The sequence below is a fragment of the Lepidochelys kempii genome, chromosome 5 (genome assembly GCF_965140285.1).
Source record: "Lepidochelys kempii isolate rLepKem1 chromosome 5, rLepKem1.hap1, whole genome shotgun sequence".
NCBI classification, from domain to species: domain Eukaryota; kingdom Metazoa; phylum Chordata; order Testudines; family Cheloniidae; genus Lepidochelys; species Lepidochelys kempii.
Genome location: NC_136384.1, coordinates 136,159,615 through 136,178,385, shown reverse-complemented (window position 1 = coordinate 136,178,385; position 18,771 = coordinate 136,159,615). Strand labels below are relative to the sequence as shown.

The 18,771-nt window shown below is 44.5% G+C and overlaps 1 protein-coding gene across 8 annotated transcripts in view; it reads left to right on the top strand.

The window, feature by feature from the left end:
* TDRD7 (tudor domain containing 7) overlaps positions 1 to 18,771 on the top strand; it is a 106,387-nt gene that overhangs the window by 44,788 nt on the left and 42,828 nt on the right. For all 8 annotated transcript variants that reach the window (XM_073346061.2, XM_073346058.2, XM_073346059.2 and 5 more), the window contains 2 exons: positions 7,773 to 7,990; positions 15,765 to 16,357. In XM_073346061.2, coding sequence (XP_073202162.1) covers positions 7,773 to 7,990; positions 15,765 to 16,357 — 811 coding nt within the window. The remainder of the gene's footprint in view (positions 1 to 7,772; positions 7,991 to 15,764; positions 16,358 to 18,771) is intronic.

Genomic DNA, 18,771 nt, shown 5'->3' with positions numbered 1-18,771 from the left:
TACATAGTTGTAGGTAGATTTACAGGTAAGTTTTTGTGCAGTGTACTTAATGTAGAAGTTCTTTTTTCCCTTTCATGGATCGACACCCTGCCTCCTGCCCATGCTCCTGCTCCTTCTTCCCTCTGGAGCACACATCGTGGCACTCTGCTCCATCTGTAAGTCTTTCCTGCCCAGGATCAGGGAAGCCCATGAGCTCTGCCTCCTTAAATACCTTATGGCGGAAGCTATGCAGCCCCAGGCACAGCTGGGCCAGGATCTGAGACACTCCCCCATCTCCCCGCACCCCCCCCTCCCCAAACCTGCCTCGTACAGCAGCCACCACTAGCAGAGAGTGCCGCACCGACAGTACCCAAGGCCAAGGACAAGTCCTGGCATGAGACCAGAAAACATTCTCTCAGGCACAAGAGCAGGTCCCGCAGAGGACTGCTCACGAGTGCAGGGTTTCCTCCATGAGCTAAGCCAGGTTGGGTGAGACAATGCATGTGTAGCTGGCTAAACCATCACCCAAGATCCCACAAATGGAGGGTAAGGCCAAACGCGCACAGGATCTGCCTGTACCGACGCTTATCTCAGCATCCAAGCCTCTGGAACGCTCACTGGTGCATGCAACACCACCCACTCTGCTGGTAACCCACATCTGCCAGACAGGCTGGGCATACAGATACTGCCAGGCCCCTTGAGTGTTTCCCTTGGTACCCCACAGACCCCTGGCTGCACAGAGACCTTCCTGTTGGTAGTGGAGGTAATCCTCCCTTACTTGCAGTTGCCTCTTCTCTCGGGCTCTCTGCTTACCCATGACATCCCTACACGGGAGGATAAACCCCTGCTGCTGCTGCTAGAGAAACCTATCCCACTGCCACCACACCACAGTCCTCCGATACCAACAGTTCCACCATTGCTAGACCAGGTCTCCATCTCCTAAGAATTCTCTGATGCAGAAGCATCACTTTCATCGGTTCCACACCGGAGTGCGGATGTGCAACCCAGCCCACCCTACTCTTTGGCATAGGAGCCAACAGAGGAGACCTGTTGCCACTTCTGTGGCACCCGCTGCCACTGATTGACCTCACCTTCTGGCCATACTGGGGAACCTGGGATTCCTACCACAGATGCCACACACTATCTCAGGTTCCTCTGTACTCCCGCCGGCTCTACTGGTGTTTGAAGAAGAGGAGGACGTCGAACCAGTACCGCCGCCTCCTCTGGTCCCAACCAGCACATCCTTGCTGCAGGATGAGGTGGTTGTTCCTCTCCCAGCTCTCTCTGCCGGATGATCACCGTCAATATCAGGATTTGCTACAGAGGGTGGTTGCAGTCTTGGAAGTCCTGTTGGAAGAAGTTCAGGACTCACAACATCTGCTGTTGGACATCCACCAACCTCAAAGGCCATCTAGTGTAGTCCTCCCTATCAATGAGGCTATCCTGGAACTGGCGCATGCGGTGTGGCACACACCAGCCTCGTGTGAACCCACACCTAAGGAGGTGGAGAGACGCTACTTACCAGTTAAGGGGGCAACTTTCCTGTTCACCCATCCACCCCTGAGCTCCCTGGGTGTCCAAGCATCTTCAGAATGGGCAAGACAGCATCCACAAAAATCCACCCCTCCAGACAAGACTGCTAAGAGGCTAAATCTGCTGGGTAGGAAGGTCTGTTCCTCTGTAGGACATCAATTCCGTATTGCTAATTATCAGTATCCGCTAGCCAAGTATGACTTTAATAACTACAATATGCTAGCAGAGTTCAAGAACAAACTCCTGCTCAAACACAAGGAGCAATTCCAGGTGCTGGTAGATTAAGGGAGACTGGTCACCAAGGTGGCCCTCCAGGCAGCTGTGGATGTGGCCAACATCCTCTGTCTCTAGCCACCAGAGTAGTCGTGCGAAGGGACTTGTGGCTACAATCTTCTGGCTTCCCTAGGGAGGTCCAAAATATGAAAGAGGACCTCCCTTTTGATGAGCATAAACTCTTCAGCGACAAGACTGGCGAATTCCTACACTCTCAACGATTCTAGACCAACACTATGGTCCCTGGGCATATATACTCTGACCCCTAGACGCAGACAGCAGATACAACCTGCCCACAGCTGCACACACCCTATCCTGCCTACTATCTGCCCCAAGAGCCACCATGCTGACAACTATTGTCTGCCACAACCACCTCCTCAACCCTCTTCCAACTGCCAGCCAAAGGCTGATACCTGCAAGCCTCGCTCAATACCACCCGCAGCACCCCATGTCATCTTTGGGGGCTGTCGTTCCCTATTTGCCCACAATGGGTGCAAGATCACCACAGACAGTTGGGTACGGGAGGTCATCCACCATGGATACTCCATAGAGTTCCTTTCCTTTCCTTCCCATTTCATCGCCTCCTTACCTAACCCTCCCCCATGGCACCCCTCCCATCATTTGCTCCTCCAACAATAAGTAGATGCTCTGCTTCTCTAGGGGGAGGGGGCAATAGAGTCCATCCTGCCTCAGTACAGAGAGAGAGGGTTCTACTCACCATACTTCCTCATTCCGCAAAAGGGTGGAGGATGCCGCCCCATTCTTGATCATCAGTTTCTGAATATGTTTTTCAGGAAGTCCAAACTCTGCATGGTGACGTTGGCATTGATTATGCCCTCCCTGCACCAGGGAGCCTGGTTCGCAGCTCTCGACATGAAAGACACTTTCTTCCATGTGGGCATCCACCCATCTCACCTCCATTTCAGGGTAGGGCACCACCATTACCAATTTCAGGTCCTCCTGTTTGGCATAGCGATGGTGCCAAGAGTATTCACAAAAGTCTTTGCTGTGGTAGCGGCCCAGATGCTACGCCTTGGCTACTCAGTATTCCCCTAGCAGGACGATTGGCTCCTGATGGTGCTATCTCGATTGCAGGCACTCTCCATGATCCACTGTCTCATGTCTCCTAGCATCTCTGGGTATCTGCATCAACGAGGACAAGTTGTTGTTGATGATACCCACAAAGACAATAAATTTCATTTGCGTGCAGCTGGGCTCTTATTGTGGTCTGGGCCTTCCTTTCACCTGACTGCTTTGCAGCGCTGACAGCCCTCATTGCACACCTATGTTGCAGACTACACACCATGGTCTGCCACTCTCTCTCCCTCCTTGGGCATATGGTGGCCTTCACTTCCATGATGCTGCACACATGGCTCCATATGTGCTGTCTACGAGCTTGGCTTCTCTCCATTTACAAACTCAACAGACCATATTGACTTCAGGGTCCCCATCCCAGAGACCATGCTGACCCCCTTACGTGGTGGTCCGCTCCCTCCAAGATCATGATTGGCACACCACAAGCCACCATCATGACAGACACCTCCCTCGCCAGATGGGGAGCCCACTTAAGCCACCACGCAGCTCAAGGGTAATCAACGCTGTGTGACAAAACATTCTAGAACTTCAGACAGTCCTGGCATGCAAGGCCTTCCTCCTGCTCATACGTTTCCTATACATTCAGCTCCTTTCCGACAACATCATGGCAGTGTTATACATCAACAAGACAGTGCCAGGTCTTCCTCCCTCTGCTCCAAGTTGGTCTGGCTATGGAACTGGTGCATCTGCAATGAGGTGACATTTCAGGCTGCTTACCTACTAGGGGCCCAGAATTCCCTGGCCGACATGCTCAGCAGAACTCTCTACCTCGACCACAAGTGGGAGCTATGCGATGCCACAAAGTGTCGTAAAGTGGGGAACCCCCTGGTGGATCTCTTTGCCATTCCCTGGAATCAAAAGCTCCCGCTCTGTTACTCCAAAGAATCTAGAAGAGAGCTCTCAAGGCAACACACTCCTCCTTCCCTGGATGGGCGACCTCTGCTACGCCTTCTCTCCTTCTCCCCCCTTCCCCTGCTACTGCAGGTGCTATGCAAGATTCACGAGGACAGTGGCACTGTCCTCATAGCATCTTTCTGGCTCTGGCAGTTCTGGTTCACAGACCTCCTCAGACTCTCCGTCCAGACAGCACTCTGCCTTTGCACACTCCCAAATCTCCTCACACAAGATTGGGGGAGACTCAGCCATCCCAATCCAGACCCTCTTCACCTCACAGCCTGGTATTTGGATGGGCATCAAGCGTAGACAGTGCTTGCTCTGTCCTTTTGGCAAATCTTCACCCAAAGTAGGAGAGACTTCACTAGGACCTGTTACCGAGCTAAATGGAGATGCTTCCTAGAGTGGGCCCACTGCCACCACTATTCTCTGAGCATGGTGACCATTGCCATCGTTCTCAACTAAGTCCTCAAGACATTGGGTCTGGCTCTGTTCTCCATGTGTATTTAGCAGCACTTAGCACCTTTCTACCCCCATGGACAGCACATCTATATTTACCTACCCTACCACTGTCCTGCTTCCTAAAAGGTTTACTCAAACCCTTTCCACCAGTGCACACCCCCATGGGACCTTAATCTCATTCTCTCTGCCCTCACAAGACCTCCCTTTGAACCAATGACAACAGGCTCCCTTTCCCAGCTCTCAATGAAAGTGGCATTCTTGGTATCCGTTACCTTGGCCAGGTGGGTCAGTGAGCTTGCAGCCATGATGGCAGATCTCTCCCTCTCTCCCCCCGCCCCCGTATATTCCACCAGAACTAGGTGTTCCTACAACTGCACCCCAAATTCCTTTCTAAAGTGGTGTCTGAGTTCCACCTCAGTCAATTGATCCACTTGGCAGTATTCTATCCAAAGATGCACACCTCCCCCGCTGACAAGAGTCCTGCACTCCCTTGATGTTCGAGGCTCACTAGCCTTCTACCGCCACAGGACTCGCCCATTTTGGAAGTTGACTAATCTCTTTGTGACCATTGCTGAAAGGGCAAAGGGATAAGCCCCCCTCACCCCAATGACTCTCCAAATGGGTCTCAGGGTGCATCCTCAAATGCTACAAATGCTCCAATCTACCTCCTCCCTGGCAGGGTAGCAGTGCATTTTGCACTGCTGCCTCAGTCTCCCTTGCAGGTCTGTCCTGGCAGGACATCTGTCGAGCAGCGATGTGGCACTTATCCACACATTCAAAGCACACTAAACCATAACATGCAGCAGTGACCGATGCAGCTTGGTTCTATTGGCGTCCCGCAGCCACTTCTGCACTGATTACTTCCTACAAGTCACACACGTGGAATACAGATAGGGACCACACATCTCTAAGAACCTCCAGTTACCGGTAAGTAACCTCTTCCTTTTGTTTGTTTTAAACCTGCTGCCTATTGATTTCATTGGGTGACCCCAGTTCTTGTGTTACGTTGAAGGGTATGCTTGTGTTCATTTTAAGCAAAATGTGATTTAGAAGGTATGTGTGCATAAAGAAGCATGCTGTGGTTCACCACCCTAGGAACATTCTAGAAAAGGCCAAAGGGGGGGGCGCGAGCTCAACATGTGGAGTGGAGAAGTATAAGCATGTGATGAACAGAGCTATATGTAGAAAGGTTAAATGTGATTGGCTAGAGGTTTGTGTTATGTAACTTGTGTGCTATAAACTAGCAATGGGAGGGGCTCCTTGCTGGGGGGGACTCTGGCTGATGTTTGTACCAGGGGCTCTCCCTCTGTGCTCATTGAAGAAAGTCTTGTCGGATTGGGAACCCTTGATTCTGCCCACCATCTGACTCATTTGGTGGTTATTGGGAACCACAAAATCCCAACAATGTGGAGGAGTAAATAACACTTTTTTTTTTTCTCCACACGATTCATGATTTTATGGACCTCTATCCTATCCTTTACTTGTCTCGTCTCCAAGCTGAAAAGTCCCATTCTTTTTATTCCCTCCACATAGGGAAGCTATTCCAAACCCTTCATCATTTTTGTTGACCTTGTCTGTACTTCCTCTAATTTTAATATATCTTTTTTTTGAGATGGGGCGACCAGAACTGCACGCAGTATTCAAGATGTGGGTGTACCATGGGTTTATATAGAGGCATTATGATATTTCCTATCTTCTCTATCCCCTTTTCTAATGCTTCCTAACATTGTTAGCTTTTTGATTCCACTGCACATCGAGTGGATGTTTTCAGAGAACTATCCACAATGACTCCAAGATCATTCTTGAGTGGTAACAGCTATTTTAGAACCCATCATTTTGTATGTATAGTTGGGATTATGTTTCCAATATGCATTATTTGCATTTGTCAACACTGAAATTCATCTGCCATTTTGTTGCCCAGTCACCCAGTTTTGTGAGATCCCTTTGTAACTCTTCACAGTCTGCTTTGGACTCAACTATCTTGAGTAGTTTTGTATTGCCTGAAAATGTTGCCACCTCACTGTTTACCCCTTTTCCCAGATCATTTATGACTATATTGAACAGCACTGGTCCCACTTCAGATCCTTTGGGGGACACCACTACTTACCTCTCTCCATTCTGAAAACTGACCATTTATACCTACCCTTCGTGTTCTGTCTTTTAACCAGTTACTGATCCTTGAGAGGACCTTCCCTCTTATACCAAGACTGCTTACTTCACTAAAGAGCATTTGGTGAGGGACCTTGTCACAGGCTTTCTGAAAATCTGTGCGCACTATATGTACTGGATCACCCTTGTCCACATGTTTGTTGACCCCCCTCAAAGAATTCTAATAGATTGGTGAGTCATGATTTCCCTTTACTAAAGCCATGTTGACTCTTCCCCCCAGCAAATTTTGTTTATCTGTGTCTGATAATTTTGTTCTTTATTGTAGTTTCAACCAGTTTGGCTGGTGCTAAAGTTAGGCTAATTGGCCCATAATTGCTGGGATCGCCTCTAGAGCCTTTTTTAAAAATTAGCATCACATTAATTATCCTCCAGTCACCTGGTACAGAAGATGATTTAAATGATAGGTTACATACCACAGTTGTTAGTTCTACAATTTCATATTTGAGTTCCTTCAGAACTCTTGGGTGAATACTATCTGGTTTAGTGTATCAATTTGTTCCAAAACTACCTCCAACACCTCAGTCTGGGACAGTTCCTCAGATTTGTCACCTAAAAAGAGTGGCTCAGGTTTTGGAATCTCCCTCACATCCCCTGCTGTGAAGACAGATGCAACGAATTTGTTTAGGTTCTCTGCAATGGCTTTCTCTTCCTTGAGTGCTCCTTTAACACCTCAGTCGTCCTGTGGCCCTGCTGATTGTTTAGCAGGCTTCCTGATTCTGATTTACTTAAAAAAAGGTTTTGCTGTTAGTTTTTGAGTCTTTGGCTAGTTGCTCTTCAAATTCCTTCTTGGCCTGCCTAATTATACTTGACTGGACAGAGTTTATGCTCCTTTCTGTTTTCCTCGGTAGGATTTAACTTCCAATTTTTAAAGGATACCTGTTTGCCTCTAAGGGCTTCTTTTACTTTATTGTTTTTGCTACTGTGGCACTTTGGTCCTCTGACTCTGTTTTTTAATTTGGGGCATACATTTAATTTGAGCCTCTGTTACAGTGTTTTTAAAACGTTTCCATGCAGCTTGCAGGCATTTCACTTTTGGAACTATACCTTTTAATTTCTGTTTAACTAGCTTCCTCATTTTTATGTAGTTCCCCTTTCTGAAGTTAAATGCTACGGGCGGGGGGAGGGATAGCTCAGTGGTTTGAGCATTGGCCTGCTAAACCCAGGGTTGTGAGTTCAATCCTTGAGGGGGCCATTTAGGGATCTGGGGCAAAAATTGGGGGATTGGTTCTGCTTTGAGCAGGGGCTTGGACTAGATGACTTCCTGAGGTCCCTCCCAATCCTGATATTCTATGATTCTATGTTCTTTAAAAGGAAATTGTAGAACAACATTGCCACTTTGAAAATTTTCATTTTTTCCATCTTTACAGATAATTTGAATGAGCCAGTTTCAGAAACGCACAGAATCCCCACTGGCCCTTCCAATTCTAACATAAACGAAGTTCAGAATCGTGTTAAAGAAGTTTTGAATAAGTACAGCAATGGTATCTGGCTATCGAAGATGCCACAGTTTTACAGAGAGATATACGAAGAGGAACTTAATACAGCCTTACTCCAACGGTTTGAATACTGGCCTCATATTTGCACAGTAAGTTTTTGGTGGTCTTCCCACAGAGGCTCCTAATATTTTTAATAGAAATATTTGATCTTTTTTTTTAAACCATCTATGTGACAAACACCTTTTCTAATAGTTCTTACATTTAGCTTTTTCCTTTAACATAAAGGGAGGGATACAGATTTTTTTTCAAGGAAGTGTTTTCTTATACTCCAAACTTTTCTGGCTATTGATCACTAGGAGATTTGTGAATGAATATTTAGCTCTGTTTGAAAAAGTGCAACTATTCATACAAAGCAGAGAAAAATGCTCTCTCAAGTGACAAGTCCCACTAGACATAAAATGACAACTAATGCTCCTGATTATCATTATAATAATAGAACATTATAGTTCTGATAAATGTATATCATCTTTCATGAACCAATTTAAAAACAATCAACTTGTATCAGGGCAGTAAAGCAGTGTGAAGAGATGAATATGGGGGGTGAGGGGAGAGAATTAGCAAACGATAATACTTGAAATGGTCAAAGTTGTAACTAGAGTAATGAGTAGCCGAAGGGATGACAGACTTTTTAATACGAACATAGTTTGTCTGGTGGTTCCCTTTACACTCTCCAATTGTGACCTGCCTCACTGGTTGAACAGCAAGAGTTTTAGTTTTACCCTGGATTTCAAATGTTTTCCTTGGGCTTGTTCGTCCTCCACTTGAGGCATTTAGGCCTCCTACCTTCTCTTCTGTCTGACATGAGAAGAGAATAAATGATAGAAAAAGCAAGAGAATATAAATTAAGGGGGAAATATTCTTATATCACGAGGATGTGGGATATATCAGCTGGCAAAATTCAAGTAAATGTTATATATGTAAATTACTTGCAGCCTTCTGGGAAGACGCTAATGGAGCCTGTGGATATTGTGCCTAGGTTCTCTGGGTTCTGGTCCGTCTCTGTGCCCTTGCACAGGTTGTAAGGTTCATCAGGTCAGCTTTCAGAGCAGAGGTGCTTTGACATCCCAGGGCTCTTGTTCTCCCGTGGACTCAGAGGAGTACTCTGTTTCTGTAACATTTGGGGCATCTCTTCTAGGGCCACTTTGCTTTGTCCTTCATTTTACACATGGGTGTGTGACCCTTCTGAGAAGGTCCTCTTTCCCACTTGGGGTGGGTATTGGACTTCATAAAATAACAGCTTTAAAACAAACAGGATGCTCTCCTTTCCCTGCCTTTCTCTCTCAAGGAAATTAAGACATTGTCTCTGTCATGAACTCTGAGGCTGTGGCAGAGTGGATCAAAGATGGCTCCGTTATCTGTGGCATCATCCCCCTCTGACCAGTATTCCTAATGCACTTCTTCAGAGGAGGAGGAAGGGGTAGGAAATGTGTGACCTCTCCCTTTTTGGTAAGAGAAGGGTTGTTTCCTCCTTGGCCTCTCATGAGGAAATAAAAGAAAACTATCTCACCACCTGATGTTTTCAGACAAGTCTAGGAGTTGATAAAACAGAGTCTGGAACTGGAAACTTTAGCTGTGCAGGAAAAGACACACTGCTTTGTTTGATATCCTGGAGTCCAAGGAGAGAGGGAAACATGCTTTATCCCTTTATAATGTGCTCGATCCAGCTAAATGGTCATATGGCCCAAAGTCAAGCTGTCCTGGCCAGGTACTAGCTTCGTCTTTAGGAAAAGCTGCTCCCTATGCCTGCCTGCAGTTGTTCTGATACTCAGTAAAAGGAATTGGTGACTGAGGAGTGTGTAGTGCATATCCTATACCTAGTTTGACACTTCACCTTATAAGGTGGCATCATCTGTTTCTGACAGTACTGCTGCCTGAAAACCTTGAGCCTTTCACCTGCAGCTCATGGCCATGTGGAAGACCTCCTGTTAGAGGAGAAGGGGTTTCATCAACCTTGAAATAAAAACGCAGGGTCCTTCATTTCCCCCAACATTTCACCTATCATGTCTATCTCTGGGACTGTGCTAAACAGCCAAGAAAATGGTCTATACTTCCTGCTTGTACTTGCCCATCATCTTCTGATTTCTAGTTTTTGTTTCGGCTGCAGCCTTGGCAAGGTCTGGGGAAGCAGGGCAGTGTAAAACATTTTAGGCAGGGACTGTCTTTCATTTTATGTAGTACCTAGTACAGTGTGTAGGCCTGGTGTCGGTTGGAGACTCAAGTCTGTACTGTAATGCAACTAACAATCTCGTAATGCTCTTCCCAAAATCTTACGTCACAGGGAAGCTAGACTTTAATACCTTACATGTCAATAAGGCTCTGAGTTTGAGAGATATGACATAAGGCATTTTTTTACTCTTTGGAATTTTTGTAGCCTTTGGGAGTTGATATAAAAGGAACTCCGTTTCCATTCAACCTACTCCATCTAGGCAAATGTTGCTAACTGAAAATGGAAGTTGATTGGGGTGTCAGTACTTCAGGGTCTGAAGTTTATTGTCCCAGGGCCTGCTTGTTCATAGAAATCTGCAGGGGTGCTCAGCCTAGATTCCTGTATGTGCATTTACACATCACTAGTTTCTTGACTGAGCATTTAGGTGCTTATCTTATGCTCAAATAAATTTGTTAGTCTCTAAGGTGCCACAAGTACTCCTTTTCTTTTTGCGAATACAGACTAACACGGCTGCTACTCTGAAACCTACCTAGGTGGAAGGCATTTCTTGAAATCTAAAGTACTTCCCAGCCCACCTTCCTAGTCTGGTGGTTGAATAATTCACTAGAAACCCAGAACTGAGATTATACTGATGCCAGCTCAAGGAATAGATGTAAATGGTAAATACCATAGTAACTGTGGCTCATTGGGAGTGTTGTTCCAAACACTTTTTCCCAAAGTACATTAAGTGAGATGACCAACATCTGTTATGGGTAATTCATTCTTTCTCCAATCCTTTCTTGGGGGAAACTGAACATTTTTTTAAAAAATTGTTTATCCAGTATAATATGCTTATATTACCAAAGGCAAGCTTGAAGAAGGGGCCTTGCAGTTGGAGCAGAAGATGGTGAGATTTATGACTGTCCTTAGTCCCTATGGAAGCTTGCTGCAATCTTGGACCAGCCCCTGAGAAAACTGTCTCCTTAGAAGATGAACTTACTCTGGTGATAGATTTATTTTGCTTGAGGAGCAGAGGTCTCCACAATCATTGTCCTGGAGCTTTAAGTGGTCTCCGATATGCTGGGCACAGCCCATGGAGTGCTTTGAAGGTAAGGGACTAAGGCTTGAGTTGACTTTGTCTTATGTGGAGCCAGCAAAGTAAGCAGAAGACAGGTCTGATGGGCTCATAATAGCCTGTGTTGCTGAGGAGCCATGCTAATGTTTTGTTCATACTGGCTGCCCACCTTTCCTCCTACTGAGTTCTGTTGGAATTGGCAGAAGGAAGTGATGCATTTGGACCCACAAGACCCTTTATAACTTTGGCTCTGGTCATTTGATGTTGTAGGAGTGGGTTCAGGTGGCCCCATGTTCAGCCCCACTGGGATTGCATCTCCTATATGAATATATAGAGACAACAGTCTCTTGGAAGAACTAGTTATTCTTGTAACCATCCATTTATGTATGACGCAAAGTGCAAGTATCCGTGATCAACATCATTGAATTGGGGTGCACGATGTGTTGGCTGGAATCATTAAGGCCTAAGGGTACTACACTTCCTATGTTCAGTTTTATCTGTAGCTCTGTGCTGGCGAAGGGGTTATTTGGAAATATGGATCCTTTAATGACAAGGACAGTGGTAAGCTGTTTGTTTTGGCTCAGACAAAAGAAAATGCAAAAATACAATGACCAATATGACTTACAGTCTTATATTGGTTTGAAAACGCAATGTGTTTTGAAGTGTTGGCTACCAAAAGCGTGCAAGGTTGTTGCCATATCTGGAAATTAAACACTTGTCAATGAAAAATAAACCCAATGACTTCTTTCAGAAGAAACTTGTCTTGAAAAATCAACCAGATCTGGTTACCTAAACTGGGAATGTCAACGCCATTGATCTTCGGGCATTTCCTTTTGTATTTTCAACTCGCATGACAGTACATGCATTTTTAGAAAATCTTTTCCTATTCCGGGCCTGGAAGGAAATGTCCTCCCCATGCATGACAGCGTAGAAGTGTTCCTCAGAAAATTTGACAGTTGGGCTTTTTTTAAGTTGATAGAGGAAATGTGGAGGCATTTCCTCTTGTTGATCGACTTCATCAGGAAGGCATCAGAAGATCATGAGTCAGTATGAGGGAACCTCAGACTGAACTGTGGGACTGTTGCCTTCATGTCTCAACAGAAGGAAGAGGTAGGTCCAACAACACCTTCATTCAGGGTGCACTTATCTGGACGGTACTGACTGGCCTGGTAAGCAAGATGAGTTGATACCTCAGTGACAAGAACTTGCAGCTGACTTTCTTTAGTGAGGAGCTTGGCAGGTCTTGCCTTTCTCTGAAGGAGGAAAACCTTGCTTAGTTGCAGAAGCCTTGAACATTCTCATATCTCTGGGGCAGGTGTGTGTTCAGTAATATTCGTTTATTCCTAAAGTCTGTATTTACCCAATTCAAACACAGTGGAACTTCTTTCCTCAGCAAGATGAGCGCGCTCATCCACCACATGGAATTTAGTGTAGCTTTAAAATTTTGAACCTTTATCATCAAAATTGCTTTTAGAACCTACATAAGTAGTAGTTCCGGGTATGGTTATAGTTTTAAAAAAAAATGTTTCTGCCAATGTTCAGGGTTGGACATGCAGGGAGGGGGAGGGGAGTCATAAAACACTTTGTCTGGAAAAGAGTCACCATCTTGAGTTGGGAAACTATTTATTCCATTTATGCACCAAGTTTCATTCCTAAATCTAAGACTTCCTGAAGAAGTTTGAGACTTGTGTAAACTTATTGAACACAGAGCTTTTATTTCCATTTAGGAAAGGTGTCCTGTAAAGCCGCCTAGGCTCTCTAGTTTTTGGAGATAATGTTTTTCGGATGAAGATTAACTCTGGTTCAAGTGGATTGGACCTTGTGTTCAGACTTGTTACACTAGAGCTGGGGTTCCTCTTTGAGAGGCCCTAAGGCTTCCATTCCAAGGCATGCTTAATGGAGTGTTGCCCTTTGTGTGATGTACAATGGAATTTGGAGTTCCATTCATGCAAAGTTATTCTTAATTCAGCATCTCATTTAGGAGAGAAGTTCTTGAACACTTCGGTTAGTACTTCTCTGTCCTCCTTTTCTTGTATTGTACTGTTAAATTGAATGTGGATCTGCAGAAGTCCTTGTCAAATGAGGAAGATTAGTTTAAATACGTGCTTGTGCAAATCCCCATGCCTTCTTTCCCAGCCGGGACTTCGTAATAGATATTTCAATGCGTTGCAGAAACCAGTGACAGCTTAGGGTGTGCTCAGTCTTATACCTGCAGGCCTGAAACCACTGCTCTGCAAAGGGGTGCTCAAGCATCTCCAATTGCCATTGCTTTTATGGATTCTGAGGCCCAAAGAGACTGTTACGGTCCTCTAGCCTGACCTCCTGTATAGCCCAGGCCGGAGAACGTCCCTACAAGAATTCCTAGAGTAGATCTTTTTTAGAAAAACTTCCTATCTTGGTTTAAAAATTTATCAGTGATAGAAGATACACCGTTGGAAAATTGTTCCATTGGTTAAAAATTTACACCTTAGTTCCCTTCTGGATTTGTCTAGCTTCCAACTTCCAGCCACTGGATTGCGTTGTACCTTTCCTTGCTAAAATGAAGAGCCCGTTATTAAATAGGGTCTTTTTAGAAGGCTGGCAAAGCCTTCCACTACAGGATGGATCTATGGAGGCAAGGTATTCAAGGTACCACAGTTACACACCTGCACACAGTCTCAATTATATTGGTATAATCAGACTCTTGAACGCTAGAGAGAAGCTATTTACTAGTAACTGTGGAGGGTTTTTTAGTATGTTGCCTCGGCACATCCACACTAAGGGTTCTGCCCTACCTGTAGCACTGCAAGGTAAGCACCTTTGGAGAAGCATTGATGGATGTATATGTCTGTATCTGTCTCTCATTCCCAGGCTTCACAGCCCAAAAATGCAGTTCCTGAGGTCAGAGTGCCATACTAATGAATCTAGGCGCTTTTGTTGCCCATAGTCAACAAGATTCTTGGGCTCTGTCATTCAAACAAAGCCAAATTTAGATGACTCTACCTGAAAAATTCAGCATTCTTGATGGAAGTTTGTTGTTGCATCCACACCACCTTATTCAGATTACAGATGGCCCCTCAAATTTTCTCCAGCTCCTGGTAGTTAAAGATGCCACCACAGCCACTGCCTCAGAAAAGCATGTATAAGGTCCCAAAGCCCTGCACCGCATTCATTTTGAAAGATAGCACCTAATTTTGTTGTGATTTACTCCATCCACCTTCCCTTCCTTCCGGAATCCTGAATGTGAGAAGAGCTCCAAAAAGTGTGAATTCTCTTCATTCTTCCAATAGAAATACAAATCTCCCTGGCACTTCAAGTGTAAAGGAAACGGCCTCTAAGACCACTACCCTTAAAAAGGTGCCCACAGAAATGGGCAAGCCACTTCCGGAGACCTAGCATGCTCCACGAGGGGATCGCTGCTAGAGCCTCTGCATTCGGTGGCGGAAGCCTGCCGAGTAACAACACGGTCGCTCAGCCATTATGAATTGAGGCTGACTTTCACTGGTGTGTGTTTTGTTTTGTTAATGGTGGGTTCTTCAAGTGGGAGTCTGTACAAAGTCGCATGTATAGCAGTGGTTACCAGTTCTGTTTTAATCTTTGTTTTAATTTGGTTCTGCTTCAGTCAAATGGGAGTTTTAACAGCTCCTTAAATCCCTCAAGTTAATCTATCCGCATGTGATCTTAGTCTGTTTTCTTTCTCTACAATTCTATCTCATCTCTGCTTCTTCTGAATCTCTTTGTTCACATCTCCATCTCTTCTCTGGCTCTTCTCCCTACATTCCTGGTTTTCCTTGCGCTAAATGCCAGTGTGCTTATTAATAGGATGGCTCTCTGGGCTAGACAGTCCCCTTCCTGCATAGGGCATCTCTGGGCTTCTGAAAATGAGTTCTTCAACAGTCCCACAGGTAGGGCCTCCCCTCTATGTGGCAACAGTCAGTCTCCAGAAAGGAGCCTCACCAGAGGGCTCCAATCTCTCTAAAAATGCACTGCCAAATCCCTCATCAATGGGGACTTGGCATATTTTAATATTCTTCCCCTGTGGAGGGGCTTGGGGCCTCCTACAAAGTGGAGAGGTCATTAATGGACAAATTTTAGAGACCCTGGAGCTGCCTGGGAATGCTTTGAGGAGGTTTTGAGGCCCCTACTCTAGATTTGGTACGCCTCCAAAGTGCACTTGTTGATTTAGTAAAAGTCAGTCCAAGAACCGAGCTAATCTTGAGCAGAGGAGCATATCTCATGCTTGAGTTGGTCCTCTGCTAAAACCGCCAGTGAGGAGGTGAGATCAGTGCTGATTTCACTGTCGTGCAAAATAGTGGGCTCTCGGGTCCAAGGCTGGGAAAATCAGTTTTGGAGTAGATTGGATTATGTTCTGCCTATCACAGGGGGAGAAGAGGAAACTTGTTTTTAAGCACCTCCTAATGTAGTAAGTAGATCCAGTGCCCACTTGGGGAAGGCTGTGTGCCCCGTTTTCCTGCTCAGTGCCCCCTGTAAAGGGAAAAGGAGATGTTAAGGGAAATCATTGCACAAAATAGCTCATGCTTAAATCCGTGTAGATGTCCTCCTAAGATTGTCTGTCTAAAATGCATAGTTGTTCATTCTTAAAATATTTTGGTTCAATTACTTACAAATGGTCAATGTCTCACTGTGCTTTCCTTTTTTCAAGGTGGAAAAAGTGTGCACTGGTGGGCATACAGATGTACTCCTTTATCCTGCTAAGAAAATGCAACACTTAGTGACGAGTGGCATAGACCATGAAGGAACATCTCAGAACCTTACTTCTTCAAAAGCAGATCCTTTCTTAAAGCCAGTTATGGAGACCAAATCAGCTTCTCTGAATAGTGACTTCAAACAGAAAGTTGCAGAAATTTTGTTTAAGTATTCCAATGGTCTTTGGGCTAATGCACTTCCCAAGGTGTATGAAGACACATACAAAGTAAAATTTCCTGAGGATGCTCTGAATAATCTTGACTTATTGTCTGATATATGCACTGTCAACCAGATAAGTGACAGCCCTAAAAAGGCAATCCTCTATGCTAAACCACAAAAATACATGGATGAGAATCTGAATGCCACCAATCGTGTCCATATCCCTGAAGATCTGAAGATAACGGTTGAGCAAGAGTGCTCTCAGTTAATGGAAAAGACCAAAGAGCAGGGTCCAGAAAGTATAATGGTCCCTCCTTTAATCATTCCGGCGGAAGCATCTCCATCTGTATTGGTGGTAGAACTGAACAACACGAATGAAGTTGTTATTAGGCAAGTCTTTACTTCATACTCTTTCTTCATTTTTTCTAAAATCCAGGGATCATTCTGCACAATCAACTTGCTCACTACTTTGCTCACAAAAAGCTATTTTACAAAAGAAAACAGACCAATAGAAAACTCCACTAACAGACTGTAATAGTTACTAAGAACACTAACACATTTAAAATACTATAAAACATATTCAGTTTGCGATTGCAAAATTGAACAGAAATGAGCTCAGTGAAGATTCATTGAACGAATCCCAGCGTAAGCTTTAGAGTGAGACGCAGAGAAGGGCTGAGACTGTTCAGCTGTCATTGGAAAGTAGGGTTTTTAAATTGTCCTCTTCTTCATCATACTGTTCAGATGTCACCTTCCTATTATAGCTGACTCTTAAAACTATGACTCTTTATCCTTTAGTCGAGGTGTATTTCTTCCAATATAAAGGAAAACTGCAGTGTAATGGAAACATGAGAACAATGACTGTGCACTAAAATGTGCACTGTAATATCGCAGTGATCGACTAGTGCTTTGAACTGTTTGCATGTTCGTTTGTGGGTTAGTCCACCAAGGACCAACGTTAAAATAGCTCCGCTGCTTTAGAAAGGGCGGCGGCTGCTGCTATGCTCCCCTATCTAAAGTGTCTGCTTTGTGTCGGGGAATCCCACGGCAGGTTTACTAGCCGTCTTCACGCTGTGATAGAATGTAGAAATCTCTGTGACATACAGATACAGCCGCCGCTCGGCCAACTTTTCATCCAAAAAAGTTGAGTTACAAACCCTTGAAAATTACTTTACAGATACTCGGTAGAGTGGTGTATCAGCACTCCTCTCGTGGCTGTCTGTTTCTGCAGAGTTTAAGCTTACATTTCATAATTTTTTTCCCAGTAATCATCAAAAGCCCCAATCAGGATCTGGGCCCTATTGTGCTAAGCACTCTACAAATACTTTGGGGGGAAGGACTGTCTCTCAAGAGCTTACTAATTATGCAAGGTATGATGAGCAATAGGAGGAAAGATGGGTGGGGGAAACATTTAAATAGACTACCTTTATGCATGATTTGGTTCCAAATCCCTTATACATTTTTAGTATTTAGCAGAAATTGGTATAATTGATCGTGTGTGTGTGTGTGTGTGTGTGTATATGTGTGTATGTATGTATATGTATGTGTATATATATATATATATAGTCAATTATAGCAATTTCTGCTAAATTTCAAAAGTAAATTTCCAATCCTTTTAGTTAAAGAGAAAATTAAGTGCCTCAAAACAGTGGTGTTGGTATGTAGAAAGATGGATACTGTTCTAAATGAATGTTGACTCTGAAGCCTAATGATGATTAACCCATTATGCTGCTAATTCTATCAGAAACAGCCATCTATTTTGGGTTTATGGGCAAAATGTGACTAGAGGACCAACACTTTTCTTTCTCAGTCTGAGCCTTAACACCATTCACATTGTCCTTTACCTCAAGCAAGTTCTTACTCTGTTGTATTTAAGTGCTACAATTGCAGGGGGTGGTTGTAATTTTATCTTGAACTTGACTCTAAACCCAGTAAACTAGTCTGTGCCAAAACTTTTAACCAAGATGGTATACCAGACTTTCTCTGAATGGAAAAAATCGCTGATCAACATAAAGAAAAGGCCACATGAGTTTGTGACTGAGCCTCGGTTATTAAAAAATGACAATACACTTACTACACGGGGGAATTGAAAATATAGGGAGCCCTGGAAGAGTTCAGTTGTTCAGATAAATTAATTTAAAAACAAAGATACTGGTAAATCTGAACTGGTGGCCGCAACTGTGGGATGATTTTTTGCGGGGGGAAATGGCCAGTGGAAGCAAGGACTTGTTCTTGTATGCTAGAATGTTAATCGACCCATGCAGATTGCAAGCTTCGCATCAGTAAGGGGGGTGCACAGTCTTTCTCCCCACCGCATGGTGTTCTGTCAGATCTGGAACCATGCTGAACACTTTTTATTTTTCATTTTGACAGCATTAATTTATTATACACTGAGCGTGTCGCTTACGCTTTTACCTGTTTGAGATTAACTCTTCAAAGTGGATGGATTCTGACATGAAGAATTAAATTTTGGGAACTGCTTACGTTTAAAAAGTCTACACTGTATGTACTGGGTCTAGCTTGGGGTTTTTCTTCCAGAGGCAGAGTTGTGCCATTTTTGTCACTTTGCCAATGCCAGTTTCAGCAGGCATTTCATACTTAGCACCATGCACTTCGGCTCCGTGCATTTCACACTTCCACATGGGTGTCCGATTTGCTGCATCAGCTCAGATCAATGATCCCCTTTTCTTAGGTTCCTTCTATGGAGTCAACGTGGGAAGAGCAAGGAAAAATTCCTGCTCAACAAGAAGCAGGACAGAACACTTCAGTGTTTGAGAGCGTTAGGGAGGCTTCAACACTGCTTA